Source organism: Trachinotus anak, unplaced genomic scaffold, assembly GCF_046630095.1.
Source record: "Trachinotus anak isolate AG129_WGS33_773 ecotype Australia unplaced genomic scaffold, CSIRO_AGI_Tana_v1 ptg000011l, whole genome shotgun sequence".
Classification (NCBI taxonomy): domain Eukaryota; kingdom Metazoa; phylum Chordata; class Actinopteri; order Carangiformes; family Carangidae; genus Trachinotus; species Trachinotus anak.
In genome coordinates this window covers 11,809,813-11,829,626 of record NW_027273862.1, presented here as the reverse complement: position 1 = coordinate 11,829,626, position 19,814 = coordinate 11,809,813, and the positions used below count along the sequence as shown (strand labels likewise).

General features: G+C 40.3%; 2 protein-coding genes across 3 annotated transcripts in view; one reads left to right on the top strand and one right to left on the bottom strand.

Moving 5' to 3' along the window:
• Positions 1–63: 63 nt before the first annotated feature.
• kctd3 (potassium channel tetramerization domain containing 3) lies at positions 64–14,541 on the top strand. The gene is made up of 19 exons (XM_071488078.1): positions 64–694; positions 1,082–1,135; positions 2,233–2,278; positions 3,219–3,292; positions 3,414–3,472; positions 4,117–4,197; positions 4,395–4,553; positions 5,177–5,267; positions 5,819–6,009; positions 6,128–6,243; positions 6,422–6,509; positions 6,643–6,759; positions 7,014–7,184; positions 7,387–7,542; positions 8,200–8,296; positions 8,489–8,682; positions 8,935–9,073; positions 9,307–9,429; positions 10,379–14,541. The coding sequence occupies exons 1-19, from the start codon at positions 624–626 to the stop codon at positions 10,959–10,961; spliced, it is 2,610 nt and encodes an 869-aa protein (XP_071344179.1). The 5' UTR covers positions 64–623; the 3' UTR covers positions 10,962–14,541.
• A 1,426-nt stretch (positions 14,542–15,967) lies between these two features.
• The window catches only part of ush2a (Usher syndrome 2A (autosomal recessive, mild)), a 208,550-nt gene continuing 204,703 nt past the window's right edge, over positions 15,968–19,814 (bottom strand). The window contains exons 75-79 of one of the 2 annotated variants that reach the window (XM_071488073.1): positions 19,707–19,794; positions 19,164–19,229; positions 17,888–18,088; positions 17,393–17,506; positions 15,968–16,782 (exon numbers count right to left, since the gene is read on the bottom strand). In XM_071488073.1, the coding sequence (XP_071344174.1) occupies positions 17,417–17,506; positions 17,888–18,088; positions 19,164–19,229; positions 19,707–19,794 (445 nt within the window). In that variant the 3' untranslated portion in view covers positions 15,968–16,782; positions 17,393–17,416. Of the gene's footprint in view, positions 17,507–17,887; positions 18,089–19,163; positions 19,230–19,706; positions 19,795–19,814 lie in introns of both variants that reach the window. The other variant, XM_071488074.1, reaches the window with a different exon arrangement.

The window sequence follows — 19,814 nt, the reverse complement described above, 5'->3', positions numbered from 1 at the left end:
TTCCCCTCCCCAGGGCCACCGCTCCGGAGGCATCGGTTCGCGAAAGGGCTATGTACATTACAGCTATGTTGATATGTGTTTATATCTCACAATACGATTTCGCCAGATTATTAAACCTATGCATTTTGTGCTGTTAGGCTATATTAAATGCGCATTTTAAAAGGAGGGGAGTTTGGTCCAGCGGTCCGATCGTAACGGCGGTTGAAGCGAAAACGGAAGTTGTGAGAGGTTGACGCTCTCGCTCGCTTGTAGAGGCTTGTACAGCTGTTTTCACGTTGCTTGACTTCTGCGCAAGATGTTATCCACGATTTACGTGCAAGGCAGTGATGCAAACAAGCCCTCTGGAAAATAAAGGGATTGTTGTGTGGCTGCCTTTTGGGTAAAAAGACCCCTGTCTCTCATCGCTCACCATGCGGAGGCTGAACGATACCGACGCCGTGCGCATAGGTCGCATATAAGAGGTATTTTATGGAAGGTGGGACGAGGGAGACGTGAGGCTGGGGAAGGCTGAGGGGCATCAGCTGAGCTGGAGAGAGGATCGTTAGCAAGCTAGCTATCGTGACAGGGACGGAGCACTGACTTTTCCACACAATACAACAATTTGCTGGTTCAGTTCAGCAGTCATGGCCACCAGTGGTAACAGCTTAACCCCTGGGATGGGGGAGATCATCCAGTTGAACGTCGGTGGTACAAGGTAGGCTTCCTCATCATCATGTGGGGAATTTGATCTCTGGCCACGTACATCATGTATGATGCTATCCGCATGACCAAGCAGACACGGATGTAGTTGAAGTTGATACTCCACTCAGTTTTCATTACACTTTTTCCTCTTAACTTTACTATTCTGCATCTCTCATGTACACACTCTGGGGTTTCTGTGTAGTTAGAGCTGAACACAATGTACATCTGTATCATTTCGGTGCAGTGATATAATTCTTCAGCAAGGCAACTTTAACTCTTGTCAGTATTAAGACGATAAATCTAATGCCCCTTGATCAACATTTCCATGTTCATAAGTGCATCTGCATTTTCTATGTCACACTGGTTGTAATAAATGTGCTATTGTGTCCTTGTACTGTAGGTTCAGCACCTCCAGACAGACTCTGATGTGGATCCCAGACTCTTTCTTCTCAAGGTTGGTTAAATGTTTTCAGCATGTTAACTCTCTACCAACTGCTTTCCCCTCTTCATCTCTATGTGATCAACTAATTAGATGTCACATGAATGCGATCCAGGTTGCACTGAGAAATGTTAATGTTAATATTTCAAAGCAGGACTATCATGGGACTCAAGGGGGTTACATTCACCTTCTCTGTACTCCTCCCAAGACTAAAAAAAATAAAACTGTGCTTATGGCTACAGCATGTAGGAGTTCAGCCAGAAACAGGTCAACCTCAGTGAGCATGCCATGGTGCAGTCACAACTCATTAACATAAAATTTGTATTACATAATTGATGTTAAGTAGGGATGTTCCATTATCTCGTCTCTGTCTAATGCCATTCTGGTGATGGAAAATGTCACAGGATTTCAACTAAAGTCCGTAGTGCATAGAAAATACAAATGAATAACAAGCTTACAGCAAAATATATTTTGTTTTGTATTTTAGTGAGTGAAAACTTGTATTGGCCCCATCCTTACTGCAAACACTCATCCCATGTTTTTAAATTTTTATATGTACATTTGGCATGCGTGGGTTTTCAGTGAGTTATTTAGTTGTGATTCCTGTTCTAGAGGGCAACACACTGTTAAAATGAAACAGCTGACTGGGGATGGGCAAATACCATGGTTGTTACAAACTCAAGAACCAGCCCGAGCTCACAGTTTGATAACAGCTGACCAAGTAGTGCTAAATGATGTCAGACTGTCTGCCAGTGCACCTGTCTGTCTGCCTGCCTGTCAGTCTCTTTGCCCCCAGCTGTCTGCAGTGTGCAGCCAATATAAAGTCAATTCTCATATGAATTCTTGAATTAGATGTATAACATCAACACAGATGTGATGGCTAATAGCAACATGTGCTGATACAGTAATAATCTGAAGGTCAGAATCAACAGGTTAGAGTATTTGTTACTGTACAAATAATTTGTGTCTTTACTGCTGGTTGTGGTAACACTGCTGGTGAGTGGAAATGGAGAAGTGCTAGTGTCAACTGGATCACTGTGTGTGTGTGTGTGTGTGTGTGTGTGTGTGTGTGTGTGTGTGCACGCGCGCGCGCACATGTGTGTGTGTTTCAGTTTGCTGAGTGGAAGGATATCTACTCTTCGGGATGAAACCGGAGCTGTGAGTAGCCTTTGTTACTTCTTTTTCCAGAACTACCATCTGCAGGCCTGACATCTGACATCTTAAAAAGCTTCCAGCAAATGGGACATTATGACATTTGTTAACTTAATGAAATATGACGCATGGCCTTAAGATTGTATGTGGGTACTCAGGAACAAATAACACAATTTGAGACCATATTAGACAAATTCTGTGGCCCACAGTCAATGTTTCATCATTAAATTTCATTCACTATTTTGAACGGTTACTAAAACACTAAAATGTCAGAAAGAAGTGAGCCCATGGTTTTGTTTTCGGGACCAACAGCCCAAAAGTTTTTCAGCTTCCAGAAAACTCATTTGAGGAACTGTACCCAACAGTTGTTTGGTATTTCAGTTTTCTGTAAATACCAAATACCACTGTAGTGAACATGGTATCTCAGCACTAACAGTCATTTGGACTCAAGGATGAACTGAATAGATTTTGGTGTCAAAGGTCAAGGTCACGATGACTTCACCAAACACACCTTTTGTACTGTGAATATCTCGGGAACTCCTCAGTGGAACCTCATTAAATTTGGCAAAAACATTCACTTGGACTCAAAGATGAACTGATTAGATTTTGGTGGGCAAAGTTCAAGATCAAGGTGACCTCACATCCTTGTGAATGCAAGATTATAACCATATTTCTTGAAACTTGGCTGGTTGACAGAGGCAAACAGCACTATTTCATGTACTATTTTTGTTGTTGTAATGTTTTTTTTTTTTTTCACTGAACAAATGATTTTTCTTCATGGATAATGCATTGAAATGTGATCATTAACTTCTATGTCAGTATTAGACATAGACATCAGGTTAGATGTACACAAGTAACTGCTGAAGGTTTTGAATGTTCAACAGTTACTTAAATAAACGGTTAATGCATCTGCATTTGTATCATAATATGTGTTCCTCACTTCCAGATATTTATTGACAGAGACCCTACAGCTTTCGCACCAATTTTGAATTTCCTCCGAACCAAAGAACTGGACCTGCGGTAAGGAGCCATGACAGCATTCAGAAAATACCCTTGAATGTTTACTTTAGGAAGATCAGATTATGTTGAGTTGTAAGCTGTGTCTTACTGAATACATATGCTGCTTTTTTTCTCTCTGTAGGGGTGTCAACATCAGCGTCCTACGACATGAAGCAGAGTTTTATGGGATAACTCCTTTAGGTAAGCTGCTGTACAGACTTTTATGAGGAAATGGGAGCGGCTTTGTTCTTAGCAAGTACTGATGCTTGTAGACATGGAAACATCAAGAGATAACAACAACAACAACAACAACAACAACAACAACAACAACAACAACTACTGTTTTGCATACAGTATATTTTTGTAACACATTTTGGGAACTATTGTCATTAAAGTGAAATGTCGGAACGGCAAATGTGTTTTGGCTTCAAATACAACTTGACCAAGGTCAAAACCCTAATACTGTTAATTCCATGTACTCTGATGTTGTTTTACTTCCCGTTTCACTGTTTGTAACTTCCCTACATTGTCTGTGTACTTGAATGGGTAATTCAAGTAATGATCAGTGATACTGATCTCATACTTCAAATCATGACAAGTACACCGGCGACGTATTTTACAATAGGAAACAAAGTAACACATACAATACAAATTAAATACAGAATATATTGGATTGGTCCAACTCAGAGACATTGTCCAGGCAAGTCAATAGTAATTTCCCAGTGACAAAATGAATTAATGAAGGCATGAAGAAAGTACATGATGTTTAAAGTTTAAAGAGCAAGAGGCAGTTTTATTATAGCAATTGATAAAATTGCAGTGTGTGTTTGTGTGTATGTGTGCAGTACGGCGCCTGTTGCTGTGTGAGGAACTGGACCGCTCATCGTGTGGTAGTGTTCTCTTCCATGGTTACCTGCCACCCCCAGGTAAAGACATGAAACTGAGCAACAGAGAAAATGAACTGAAAATAGAGTGAACATGTTAGTTGTGGATGGAAATATTCTGCTCATGTTTTATAAAAGAGGTTCCACAACAGAAATGACCTGGTTCCAAGTCACAGAACAGTATAGAAACACTAATCAGCTGAATTTATTATAAATCTCAGTGAATCTTTCCTTAACAGCCATCCCCGCCCGTAAATCGAGCTCTGCCTCAGCAGCCTCTGGCTCCTCTTCTGAAGAGCGGCCAGGTCCTTGTGGAGCAGAGGGCTTCACCCGTGTCTGCCCCCCTCCTCACCCTTCTCTCCCTGGCTCACCTGGAACAGATGACAACCACAAACAGGGTGAGTATCCCAGAGCAGCAAGTAAAAAGGTGAAAGTAATGATAATATGTAGATTATATAAATGTTTGAAGCTGTGTTGAAATCCATCCCAGTTTATGTTTAATCTTTTTAAGCGTAAAAAAAGACAGACATCAGACGATATAGAAGTGACTCATGTTTTGTCAGTGACTTGTCAGTACCAATATGAGCCTACACCCTGCTCCACCGTTTGCCTTCTGCCTGACATTCACAGACTGTGTGTCTACTGTATGTGATCTCGTATGCATACAGGTAATGTCTGTGTTTGTCTAAATGTTCATGTGTGTCACATCTGTATCTTTGTGAGATTAAAGGGTATCTGTGTAAGTGTGTGTGTGTGTCTGTGAGCGTGCAGTAATGCTTCAGCTGATGTGACCTTACACATCCTTTTAGTTCTCTGACTGAACAGCAGGGCAGAAAATGTGATGAGCTGCATTAAACAAATACTGTGTGCCTGGAACTAGACGTTTGAATTGTTTTTTCCCTTTTTTTGTGATGCAGCAAAATAATGACAAATAATGAATAATAGGGTGAAATAATAATGTAGATATCAGGTTATGAAAGACGTGTATTTATGTGTATTTTTTCTGCTTGTGTATGTGTAGGTCCTGTGGTGGACCCCAGGAAGGTGTTGATTATAGCAGGACATCACAACTGGATTGTAGCAGCTTATGCACACTATGTCATCTGCTACAGGTAAAACTGTCCCAACATGGTTTTAAACACATTTCTCATTTGCTCTACAGTTCATAAGAGGGAGATATTAAATTATTTATGATGGGAAGATGGCGTCATTTTCTGTTGTATGTCAATTTTCCCCCTAATTGCTACTGTACTGCATCTGTACCTGCACACTAGCTGTCATCTTGGGCTTGATTAATGTTTAGTCATATAACTGAACTATTCATTTTTTATTAAAACAAGCAGACAAGTTGAGAGTAAAATGTTTAACAATGAAGAAGAAATACAATTTATCTTAAAGCGTGGTTATGGATTGTGCAATTTTAAACATGTAATAATGGTGGTAATAAAAGCAGATATGACTGAAAAAGATTTAAAAATCTAAGAGGAACTGATTCAAGATAAATGTGTAGAAGTCAGTATAGCTGCCCACATGTTTCACACATGCAGGTCTCTATCAGGGCACGCCTGCGACACTGGTGGTTGTCTGCTCACATCCTTATGGAAGCTCACAGGACTTGGACACACTTTTTGCATTCATGCATTCATGTGTAATCTCGTTACAGGATAAAGGAATCTTCGGGATGGCAACAAGTGTTCTCCTCCCCCTACCTTGACTGGACCATTGAACGCGTCGCACTTAATGCCAAGGTGGTGGGTGGCCCACATGGAGATAAGGACAAGATGGTGGCAGCTGCCTCTGAAAGCAGTATCATCCTGTGGAGCATCCAGGATGGAGGCAGTGGTAATGAGATAGGTATGTTTACATCACAGAATTTGAAAGTGTGGTCCAGACAGAGGAATTCAAATTGTAGTGACTACAGCCTCGCTGTCACTCTCAATCCACCCTCCCCTGGCCCCAAATCGGCCCCCAGGTGTATTCAGTCTCGGTGTACCTGTAGATGATCTCTTCTTCATCGGGAACCAGCTGGTGGCTACGAGCCACACAGGGAAGGTGGGGGTGTGGAATGCCGTCACACAACACTGGCAGGTACGAGGGCCTATGTACATGTGTGTGAGAGTGTTTGGGTGAAACATAGAGAGGTGGAGGAAGGGTGGGTGTTTCTATTTTACTGTGTGTAAAAAGAAATAGAGAGTATATTACATATCATTGAGATTACATGACAGAACACTGATGACTGTGAGCTCACTTATGGTGTGTGTATTAGGTTCAAGATGTGGTTCCTATCACCAGCTGTGACACAGCAGGATCCTTCCTACTACTGGGCTGCAACAATGGCTCTATCTACTACATAGGTACAGCACATGTCCATTCTGTTGCATGTTTGAACATTTTTGAATGTATAAAATGCTATAAAACTCCAACCTAAGCACATGTAACACCCCCCCCCCCCCCACCCCCACCCCCCCCCACGCCTCTTCTTTTCAGACATGCAAAAGTTTCCACTAAGGATGAAAGATAATGATCTTCTGGTGACTGAGCTTTATCATGACCCTTCAAATGATGCCATCACTGCGCTGTCTGTCTACCTCACACCTAAAACCAGTAAGTATATCAGTTTTTCATCAGATTGTTGTTTTACCAAAATAAAAAAAATAAATAGATAAAATAAACTTCAGAAATTGTGTCCTTCATACACCTGTCTGTCGTCGCCTTCAGATCAGTTTCACCTCCTGGGAAATAGACAGAACAGACAGCTCTGGATGGAACATAAGTCTACTGACCTGACATTAAAACACTGTGTCTGTTTGTACTTCTGTTGTGTCTTTCTGTCTTCTCTCTCCTTTCTCTGCGCTCAGGTGTGAGTGGGAACTGGATAGAGATAGCCTATGGGACTAGCAGTGGTGCAGTGAGAGTGATTGTGCAACACCCGGAGACAGTGGGTTCAGGCCCCCAGCTCTTTCAGACATTCACTGTGCACAGGAGCCCGGTGACAAAGATCATGTTGTCTGAGAAACATCTGGTGTCAGGTGAGGAAGTGTAACAGGTCGGAGGTTTAGTCAGTCTCCCTGTGATGGTTGAGATAATGAGCGTAGGTTGGGGAGGATTATACAAGACAGCAGTACAAACGCAGACTGTTGACAATGATCTGATCATCCTTTGTTTATTGTGGTCTCTTGTGATGTATGTGTGTATACCTGTGGTTGAAATCTTGTGTGTTTTTTTTGTCAGTGTGTGCAGACAACAACCACGTACGAACGTGGACGGTGACCCGATTCAGAGGGATGATCTCCACCCAGCCAGGCTCCACCCCCCTGGCCTCCTTCAAAATACTGTCCCTGGAGGAGACGGAGAGCCACGGGAGCTACTGCTCTGGGAATGATATAGGTGAGACGGATGAGAGGGGAAGAAAGAAATAGAGATTAATGTGAAGGAAGGACAAATGTAGAGCTGAAACAATTACTGAATTAATTGATTAGTCAATTGACAAATAATCAGCCACTGTTTTGATAATCAATTAATCATTTCATTTTTTAGAGCAAAATTTGTGAAAAAATGCTCAAATATCATTTATAATTGTAAACTGAATATTTTCAAGATTTTTTGACATTTCTTTAACGCTTCTTTGGCTGATTGATTATTCAAATAAATCAATAAATCAATAAATCAATAAATAAATAAGCAGTGGATTAGTCAGTAATGAAAGTTATTATTAGTTGCAGCCCTAGATAGATTAAGTGAGACTGTCCAGAACAAAGATACAGATTTAGGATTAACATTTGGTGTCATGAGTGGAACTCATCTTTCAAAATCACAATATTCCACAATATGCGGATATTAGAGCTTTTTTTCCATCTGTTCATCTCATCTGAAAAGCACAGAATTACTGAAAATACCGATCATGTGAATCAAACTGTAATTTTACCAAAAGATCTTTGTAATTCTATATTTCTATTCTTGTGTTTTCCACCAGTATTTTGTGGTGGTTTAGTTGACTCTGGGTGTAAGATGCCAAAGCTCAGGTGGTGTGTTTCCCGCTCTCAGGTCCATTTGGAGAGAGAGATGATCAGCAGGTTTTCATCCAGAAGGTCATCCCCATCACCAACAAACTGTTTGTGAGGCTCTCATCAACTGGAAAACGGTATAAAGTCCTCTGTCCGTCATCTCTTCTCCTCTGACCTTTATCTGACTTTGTCTTTCACAGCTCCACACTGGGAGAAGGGAGGGTGTGCATGATGCTCCCTCTCACTAAATCACTTCCTCTGAATTTATTCAAGCTGCTGGCACCTCTGTTTGGCCTTTGCTTCTTGGCTGAGGTTTTTGTGTTTGTCAGGATCTGTGAGGTGCAGTCGGTGGATGGCACCACCATCTCTTGCTTCATGGTACGGGAGTGTGAAGGTTCCAGTCGGATGGGGTCACGGCCTCGGCGCTATCTGTTCACTGGTCATGGCAACGGCAGCATCCAAATGTGGGACCTGACCACTGCGATGGACACCGCTAACAAAGGAGAGGAGAAGAAGAAAGAGGGTGAGGAAATAGAGACTGATAGAAGGAAGACATACAGGGAGGTTGAGAGAGACAGAGAGAGAGAGATTTGGGGAGATTATCATTGTGTGCGTTCGTGTGAGAAGAGACGAAGAACAACTGTAATTTAAGAAAGAGTGTCTATGACTATGTTTACTTACCTTACGGATATACAATTTATCCAGTAGACTACAATTGTGTCTTTTGATGAGATGCTGTGTGTGAGTGTTTTGAAGCTGTTTTTGTGTTTGATAGATGTAGGTGGGCCTACAGAGGAGGAGCTGCTGCAGCTGTTGGATCAATGTGACCTGAGCACATCCCGCTGTGCTACACCAAATATTAGCCCTGCCCCCTCTGTGCTGCACCACACACGCCTGCGAGAGTCCTGCTCGAGGTTGGAAAGGAAGTTCACACACACCACTTTAAACAAGCAAGCAAACACACGCACACGAAAGGAAACAACCTCCTCCAACTCTTTACCTTCCTAATTCTGTCTCTACAAATACAAAAATAAGGAACTGCTACATGGCTCATAGTTACAGTGAAGAACACCTTCTTACAGTAAGCTAAACAAAGACTTCAATGACCTTTGAAGTCTTACCTGTCTCCCTGTCTTTCATCTTTCAGTCTGCAGTTACAGGCCCAGGAGCCCATTCCGGAGAGCCAGGCTACTTATGGAGCTGTGCGACCCTACAGAGAGAGCCCCCTGCTGGCCCGTGCTCGACGAACTGAATCCTTCCACAGCTACCGGTGAAATTATTGTTTGACTGTCCAGATACTGTACTCTACAATGTTGGTTCACCCAGACTTATTTAAAAACTATTTTATATTATAGCTTTTAGTAGAACATAAAGACTGCAAAATAAAGAAGAAAATTACCAGGGCCAATACTTTGGTTCACACATAATAGGGAGAGTGCATTTACTACACGTTTAGGATTATTTGGTCAGATTTTGAGGTATCTGCTTTCAGCTGTTTTAATTGCTACTTTATATCAAAAAAATAGTCGCTATAAAATGAGTTTACAGCATCTTTTGTGGGTTAGAGTAGCAGGTATATTGTCTCTGGAAAGACACACTGATGTTGAAGTGTCATTTTTCAGTGCTGTGAGCGCCACAAACTAAATTCTATTCACCTACATTGCACTGGGATTGGCTGCATAAATCTCAAGAGAGCTACTCCCCAAAAGGCGCAGCAAATATTGCTGGAGTTAGTTGAATAAGTAGACCATTATGGATGAGAAACAAAGAGTTTGTTTTCTAAATTGGGTTAAACAACCCATTAACACAACAATGCAGGGGTGTCCCTCTGTATCTTCAAAAACCTCTTAAAACCTCTAACACCCTAATATGCCTAATTAGCACTTACTATGCACTTCTTTACCCGATCTCCCTGCACTTGTTGAATAGATGGAGTGCTTGGTTCTTACACCAAGGTCTCCTTCTGCATTGACGCTTTAGTGTTGTCGCTCACTTGTAAGTTGCTTTGGATAAAAGCGTCTGCCAAATGAATAAATGTAAAAGTAAATGTAAATTAACACTATCAATGAAACCCGGTCTTTCAGTGTGTCCTTTTGTGAGTCAATGATCTGATTACGCTGTTTGCATTTTCACTTGGAAAATGCTGACCTGGTTCTGTATTCTTGTTTCTATCCACCTCTCCATCCTTAACTGACCTGCATCCATTTCTGTTTCCATAGAGACTTTCAGAACTTCAGCCTGAGTCGAGGTGTCCTGGACAGCACAGGTCAAATATCCACCCAGGGCCCCAGCCAGGGCCCCAACCAGGTCCCTGACGTGCGCCGGTCACTTTGTGACTTTGGGCATGAGGATGGTGACAGGAGATCCTCGGCCATGGAGCTCTGGGCTTACCGATCCACCGGTGCAAGCTCTAACACAAATATTGGGGCTTTGGTCGCTGCTGGTGTTTCTGGGGCAAAGGCAGAAGGTAGCCAAGAAACCTCACGGCAACCTCCAGACAGCCCGGTTCCAGGGGGTGACGTTAGGCGAAAGCTGCACCCACCAGAGGATGGAGAGGGTGTGGGGGATGGAGCAAAGGCAGAGGGAGGTGTGAGGAAAAGGGGAGTACTAGAAGGAGGCTTTCTAGGGAGGAAGAGGGCTCCCCCAGTTCCTCACCTGTCGTACGTCCCCTCCGGATCTGAAGGTGGTGGCAGTGACTCATCTGCAAATGCCTCCCCCTCCCCAACCAAAGTAGCCTCCTCCACCTCGCCGCGACACAGGAAGCTGGCCCCAGAGCCATCCAATCAGGACAGCAGCCTGTGAAAACACACAATCTGCCCATCACCCATTTCTTTTGATCCCAGTCAGTGGAATCATTTCATAGAGGCGTCCAGTTGGTGCATGTAGGACCCACTGTGTCAGACTCAGGATGAAAAAGGGTGAAGGATCTATTTCTTTTGGGAGCCCACACATAATGAGTCTGTGTCTCGGCACAGAACTTTCACCATGTTTTCTCCCAAGGCTGAAAAACTTTTATTTAAACTATACACCTTTAACTGAAGTCAGTGGAACTCAAACGTTGCTGTCACACTATTGAGTGCAAAACCTGAGACGAGGAAGCAGTTACAACATCGCACTAGCAGCACGACATCTCAACCAGAGCAGGAATGTGTTTTCTTTTTGATCACTCCTCTAAGATGGACCAGGGCTCCTACTATCTCCGTTTGCTTTTGGTGACTAGTGCTGAGGTTAACGCTTTGAGGCATGAGTCTGATAGTAATTTGTCAGCTCAGTGCTGAAGAACAGCTGAAGTTGTTTTCTCTTCCTGTGTTGTTGTTCACCCGACAGCTAAGCAAACATACAGTAACTACAGGAACAGGCAAGTCTGTTTGCTCTGGTATGGTCAAGGGGGTGTTGGTGCCTGCTTGGTTTAAAGCACAATCAAGTGTTAGGCAACAGATAAGACTGAATCCATTAACTCATCTAGATTCATGAAATGAAATTAAAAAAAGATAGCACAGCACAGTAATAGTAACAGAACGGAGGCTTCTAATATTTGAGGAGTGTGTTATTTAGCTTGTGAGAGCCTTAAACAGCTGAAAAATAGAATTAACAAAGGCGCACACCCTGTTCTTTTATCAGATTTTAAAGGGTTTGGTAGGAATTACTTTGTTCAGAACCTGACCTAAACCATTTAAGCGTACACAAAACATCCAACATCAGCATTTAAACAGAACTTGTAAAATTTCTTAAGATCTTACATGAACAATTTTTTTCACTGAGTAATCTTACCTTTTTCAATTATTTACTACAGAATGTCGGAAGATCTTCTGAAATCTCATCACAAAAATATTCAATAATTTACAGTTATATAAAAGAGAAAATGCAGAAATAACTCACATTTGAGAACCTGAAACCAGCTGAAAAGTTTTCATTAATCATCAAACGATAATTGAGCGACATTATCAGCGCTAGTTCCATGTAGATTTGTCAAAAGGATCGGAGCCCTTTCAAAGACAGAACTCATGATGATATCGAGCATCTCCGACAACGTGCAATTTGCCTCACAGTGGATTTTTTCTTACCTTGACCACATTACCTTTGCAAGAAGCTTGGCAGCTACGTGAATCCCAAAATGTTCCAGAAATACTTTGCTGCGTTCAGAGACGCAACGGGTGTGCATGCATTCAAACCTTTTCAGGTTTGTCGTTTGACAGCTCTACGATAACTATACAACAGTGCAGCTGTGAAGCACAACAGCTACCACGAACTCTCCTTGGTGTCCACTTGAAGTCTTCAGGAATACCACATAGTGAGACGTGTTACACATGAATGATGGCCTGAAAAAAAACAATGAATCCTCATGTGAATGAATGCCTGCGTTTCCCTGCAACTGGTTGTTTAACATTTTGTTTTTTCATTTACAGGCTTAACTTATTCTTAGCATAATGCCTTTGGAAAAGAAAATGTTAAAAAAACTGTATTCCAATGCAGCAATTTGAGGCATTTTCTTAAAACATTTGTGGCACACATCTGGAACCTTACAGTTTGAGGGGCGGATTTTTCTTTTCTTTTCTTTTTTTTAGATATTACACTCACAGTAACAGTGACAACATACCACCTTCAACTACATTTTTACAGAGGAATAAAATCTGTTTTTAACGCTTTATGGTTTACATATTCATGTCTAAACAGAGAAATCATTTGGCACACGTTTTATTCCTCTTCAGTCAGAAGTGCTCATAGTTTAGAATATAAAAGAAAAACTAGTTGTGTTCCTGTTTAAATTTAGTTTCTTCACAGTGGTGCCTGTGCAAGATCACGCTAATTATTATTGTTATTATTTATATTTTATTTTTTTTAAAAACATCACAATACAAATACTACACAACTACACTCAATACAAGGACCTACACTACATCACTTTACTCCCTTCGAAACAGGTGGTGTGTCTTATCTTGTTTTGGAAGACTTTTGCAGTGCCTTATTTAAACTTGTTTGACGGTTATCAGCCTGTTTGTGTGTTTTAATTGAAAATGATTCTGACCAAAGGCTTGTGAAAGTGGAGCTCATTATGGAGCTATCTAATGGCAGATTTTCACCAGGCCAAATTAGATTTCATGACTGTGTATGGTGAATAATTGATGTGTGGTCATTTGAATCAATAGGCATTAGATATCTTTTGTGAATAATCCTGGAAAGTCCGAAACTGGAAAGTCCATCTCATTTCCCAACACCAGAACGTTGATCTCCAGCTTGTTCTTATGAAGGTAAAACCAGAGTGTACACTCTGTAGGAGTACACTCTGTAGTGGGCCTAAAAGGACTGGATAGCTTAAAGTAAAATGGCAGCAACCTTTATTAGCGAAATCATTTTGTGAGCTAAACCTCCTTTACTGTTCAAACCTTTTGGCTCCCCTGTAAGATTCCCACTTGCAGTTTAGCATAAGTTTAAGAAACCAGGCCAGCTCTTGATCTATGGTGATAATTGTGGAGACAACGCGCTTTAAAATGGATGTGACCATAAAAAAGTAGAACTAGAAAGACTTTCCTGAAATATTCATTAAAATTTGCCAAATCCAGCAGCTATCAGTTTTTAGTTCAACATAAAGGAATAAAATGTGTAGCCCCTGCCTGTACAAACATTTTGATACCCAACTGTTTGAAATACAAACGTATGGATAGTAGACATATTCAAAACAAAATCCTTATACGGATGCATTGATGTGTGTGACTGTGCGTTGACACCTACACTGCTGTTCATTTACATTTTGTTGATAATCATGCCTATATTGATATTACCTTGCTATTGGACCTAACTGCATTTGCACTTGCACTATTAAGACTAATATTGAAGTAACTTGCTAGTGTTTATTTTATATAAAATATAAAGTTTAAAGTGTATTTCAGCACATAACTGACTGTCTGTCTGTCCTTATCTGTCGTCCCTCAGTTCCTCTCTGGCTGTGTTTACATTACATTACAGCCGGACACTAGTGAGCTAAAAGGATCACATATCTGTTTGTCTAAACTACCCTGTACATCATTGTTTTACATTGCATATGTTAGAAATGCTGCATTATGTTGTAAAATTATTATTATTTACAATTGCCTATAATACAGATCAAATATCATGTATAATTTCATACTGTTCAAATCTGGATAACGAAATGGATTTGGAAAGAAATCAGGAGAATTTGTTTGCAGTCTGGAAATGTTTACCTTTTTTTCTTTTCTTTTTTTTTTTTTTTATAAATTTGTTATTCATGTTTTAACACATTGTTTAGAACAACAGGACATTGTTCTGGGATCATTATGTTCACTCCAGTTTTCCAGGCCAGTGTTCTCAACAACAGATTAAGAGTAACTGAAAACATAAATAAAAAAAATTATTTGGGATCTGAGATGTGTTTACCTTTGAAAATCATATGTCTGAGAAGACAAGAACTTTGACGATGAATTCAAACAAGCCACTGATGCTCAATGTTAATACTTTTATAGTAGTTAAAGCAGCTGCCGTTTCACCTCTAAAGACTCACAGGCTGAAGGAATTGCTGCCAGTCGCTGCTGAGTTGTTAGCACGTGGTTTGTGTGGATAACTTGCCAAAGTGTGAGTGTCACATAGGTGTGTGTATGCGCGTGTGTTTCCCCAACGCTTTCATTTCACTAACCTTCCCGTTCAGACAGTCTCCTCTCTGAGACGCCGTCTGTCGTCATTGTGATTTATGAGTTTAATAAAAACCTGTGTGTGTGTGTGTGTGTGTGTGTGTGTGTGTGTGTGTAGCTCAGGGCCATACTGTCCCTTACAATCACTCTACAAGCTCTCTTTTCACAACCTCTCCCTCTCTCAGTGGCTGACAATAGCTGTGAATGTGGCTGTGAATGTTTTAAAAGTGCCCTTGTCAGACTGGTGTCCTTGAGCGAGGGCAAGGTTGTTACTGCCAGTTTGTTAATTTCAAACTTGCCTTGATGTCCCCTTAAGGGACGCAGGAGCAAAACTAAATTACAGCTGTAAAGTTCTGACAGAGATACTGGGCCCTCTGTGTGTTTGTGCTGGTGTGTGTGAGTGTGGAAACTAAGTCTTTGCACAGCTGATGGCACATCTGTGTTTTACTAACTCAACTCATGACCAGTCTGAGTCTCACACACACACACAATCATTCAGCTGTACTGTATGTATGTATTGGATATTTAAACCATGGCACAGTATTACTCTCATATCCAGGTGTACTCAGGTATCACTCGTCCTCAGACATTTTAATGCCTTTTTGTCCTCATGCAATGATATTATGAAATTCATGGCTTGAACATGGAATTGGTATGTTTGTGTGTCAAGTCAAGTCAGGTAAATTTGTATTTATATCGCTCCAAATCACAACAGTAATTATCTCATGCACTTTTCAAATAGAGCAGGTCTAGACCACACTCTTTATACAATTATTTACAGACTCTCCTCTGTTCATGATGCAGTAAAATGATATCATGTTTGTTTGAACAGGAACGCTGGCCATATTTCTGTGTTAAGAAAAAGTGGAAAACATACACTGCATAAATCTATAAACAATATGCTAAGATGTACAAGATCATAGACATAGTACATGTACTACATAGATGTATGAGGAGTGATTCATGAATAACTCAATAAGCAACAGGACATGGACAAGGATGTCTGCAGCCAATAGAGAAGTTTAAGTAAACGGTGCGTGATGTGTTAATATTGCAAACATGTTTCACGTAAAGAAACTGTAAGAACACTAGTAGAAAACAATATTTTCTTGACCAATGGACATTATGTATAATTTACAAGAAAAACACAAACACTGATCAATCAAACATCTATAAATAACACTTTTTTATAGAACAACCATAAATAATACTGACAGTTTAAAAAAAGAAAAAGTTTTATAACAATACAGTAGAGTAACTCCAATTTGTACACAAAAACATTGAAACTCATCAGACTGACACAGAAACTCAATATTCCCCTGATAAATACTGTATCCATGATGTTTAGCTTGCTCTAAAAATGAAAGACTGACCTGTGGAGTTAAAATATAAATATTAGCTGTGTCCCAATTCAAGGGTTGCATCCTTCGGTGGATACAGTGTACAAAGGCGTGGCCTCTGAAGTCTGTATGAGATGGTCTGGTCAATGGAGGATTTCCTGTTTATCCTCGGGCCACTGTTTTATTTGCAGAGTCTGCCTATTCTCTTTTTGAAAAGTGATTCATCACTGGCTCACAGTGAATCTTGGGATAGTTGAGCTGCGAGGGATCCAACAGGTGGACCCTTCAACCCTTTGGTTGTGGCCCCTGAATTAAGACACAACTATTGTTTCATTCCTGCCACAAAAACATATCAGGACACTGCAGAGATTTTTTTTTCACTCACAAGATGATTGTGTTCATGATACAAGGATAAAAAATGTCTGTTAAACAATACTGATTCCACTGAGAGCTAAATGCAGACATTCAACTTCACTACTGTTGCACAAAGCTTGATTTCACTATGTTGTCTTCCTTCTAAGTTTAAATGTAAACTGTATGTCCACAACTGATATGGCCAATAAAATCTCAGATAGGGCTTTCAAGTCACATCACATAATCACAACAATCAGACGGCACATCTGTGATTCCCAGCCACATCTAAAACATTGAGAAAAAAAACACACACAAAAAAAAAAACAACAGTTGGCATTTTTTGTAATAAAACTAAGACCAAGGCCATTTGTCTTGTTACAACTAAAGGACTATTGTTACTGATAATGTTTAAGCTTACTAGGCACAACAGCTTGTTGAAGCAGAAGACGTGACTGAACCCTTTGACATTAAATGTTTTCTAGACTGGTTTGATTCTTAATAGTGAGAAGTTAACCTGCTCTAGCTGATCTTTCTGCATTTTTTTAAACAACTAAACTACAAACACTTGGCAAGCAGAGACAGCAAATCATAATAAACCCGGAACACTAATGCAGTGTGGTTTATATAATGAGCTGTATAGTAACAATCCAGATATAGATACATTCAAACCACATCCTGTACCTTTTTAACTCACAACACACACAGTTGACTGGCTCCATATCTGTGTGCACTGATGTTGGTACATTATTAAAACATTATTAACACTCTCACAGTGCATTTTAAACATAATTAAAACCATATTCTTTATTCGAATAGTCCTGTCTGTCCTCAGCCAATACCAAATAACATTTTACTGTCTGGGTTTGAAACTAGGTCTGGATTGTGACTGTGATACCTGATTAGATGTTGGGATCTTGTCTTAAAGATGAGTGTCAGTGAACATGGTGTGTTCCCTTTTCACAGAGCTTAAGGCCTTGATGGCGTCCACAAACTCATCTTCCTCCACATACTGAAAGAAAATAAAAGGAGTCACAACATTGGAGTCCATGAGAAGATCTGCAGTATACATATTATGACTTCAGGGACGGAGAGCAAAAGAGACTTTTTTCACTGCAGACATTTTGATTGTCCACATTCTTTTCCTGCACAATGTACTTCGCTTCATAGGCTTTGTCCTTCTGAGGTGATACTAAACCAACTTATGTCAACATGCATACACTGAAATACTACAGCTCGCTCTGGCAAACTAACAGTTTGAATGGTTTGTATTGTACTTTGATCGAATACCTTTGTTATTTCTGATATGAGATTGATGGCAATTATTTTGACACACTTGCTCTCACCTGTGCTGTGCAATATAATTGTAAATTTAACATGTTTATATCCTCACCAGCCCAGAATCATGTCCCGCTGGGTTGTCCCAGCTTCCTTCCTCCATCATCAGTGACTTCCTGTCAATCAGTTGACTGACACTGCGGTGCAGGGAATGCTGGGAGAAGGCTTGACTGAGGTCTGTTTGGCTGGGGACCCGCATGACAGACATGGGGCTGAACCGTGAGCTGCTGCCAACTATCTTTGTGTCTGTCAGACCCTGAGAAACAGATTTATTACAAATCAAATACTTCATATTACTGCTAACAATATTTCAGTGCATCCTGTAGTTTAAAATCTGCACTGCAGTACCACAACAACTTAAATATGATGAAGAAAAAACAACAGGTATAATGTTGATGAAAAAGTGTGGTATAGTCTGAAAAAAAGGTGGGCAGTTGTGTGAGGTACACATAATCTTATCTATGGTTTATTGGATAAGCATGCAAAAACACTGCTATATTCTTTTAAATGCAATTCCACCCAAGACAACTTTCTATTACTTAAAACCAATAAGAAACAAAACAGTACATTTTGATTCAAACCACATTCAGGTAACACTTAGGGTTGTTTCTGTTGACTCTGAACAGGAAAATATCTATTTGAAATTAATATAGTACATAACACTTATTTAGTAGTAAATAACACTTATTATGACAATGGCAACTTATTAGTCATATCAACAATCAGCAGGGGGCACTACACAGCAAGGTGTGGCCCTTTGGGCCACACAGGAGAGGGGCTGAGTAAAATCTCTAGAAACATGTTTAGTTTTCTTTTTTTTTTAAATAATTTGTTCTTGGATAAACAAAACACAGCCAACACACGAGCCATAAATGAAAGAATAATATTACGATAAAGTACAGTGCAGTTTTTAGTATAAATTCTGGTTGTATGGTTAGACTCTACAACATGTCTTACCTTTACAAACCAAGATGAACCAACCCTGGTAATTTAATAATTCATTTTTATTATATCTGGAGTTCAATTCTACCATATCTTTCTGTACTAACTGATGTGAATACAAAACACGCAGCCTGCCTTTGTTCATTCTCGCAGGCCTTTATCAATGTAGGGTATGCACACACACAAACAAAGCATGCATGCACAAACAAAACAGACATGCGTACAAAGCACCCACACAAAGTCTCAAACCCGTACCTCAGTGCACACAGTGTAGCTTTTAAGTATAACGTTGCTGATCTCAACACAGTCTGCTACAGTGTCAAACTGCAGGGGAACAATAAAATAAGCATTTAGGGTCTTGACAATAAAATACTGGGAAACAATCTTACTGTGTGGTGTTCGGGGAGGAGCACACAGCTGGAGTGATGTTTAGAGCACAGCTCAGGACATGGCCTCTGAGAGAGAGAGACAGAGAGAAAAAGACAGGATGGAGAAAGTGGTACGTTGAGGAAAGGAATCAGAGAAAACATACAAAAGAAAAATAAAACAGAAAGAAAACTGACACAATGAAAAAGAGCGAAAGGGAGAAAATTAAATGGATTCAGAAAATTATCATGTGGGAGAAAATTAAATCAAGGATAATAAGAATGGAAAAAAAAAGAATAAAGCGCTGAATCAACCAATGGAAAAAAGGTGAACAGTTTAGTTTTTAGTTTAGAGTTTTTTCCTGGTAGCAGTTATTGTCAATTACTGGTAATGGTTTATTTGAGAGATAAAATGGGATGATGTCTGTACTTGGAACAAACTTGAATGTATCAGATGATGCCGTCTCTTGATGCTCCTATTTCTAAATTTCTCTCTTGTTTTATTTAACAGGGACAACATGTAATGTATAGAGGGCTTCTAGTGCTTTGTTTCTCTGCCCCTCTCACCATATATGTCTCTCCCCCTGCCTTTCTGGTCTTCTGAAGCATGACCAGCGGAGGGCGCTCTCTGGCTGATGGATTCTTCCTCAGGGCTCTGCAAGGGAGGAAAAAATC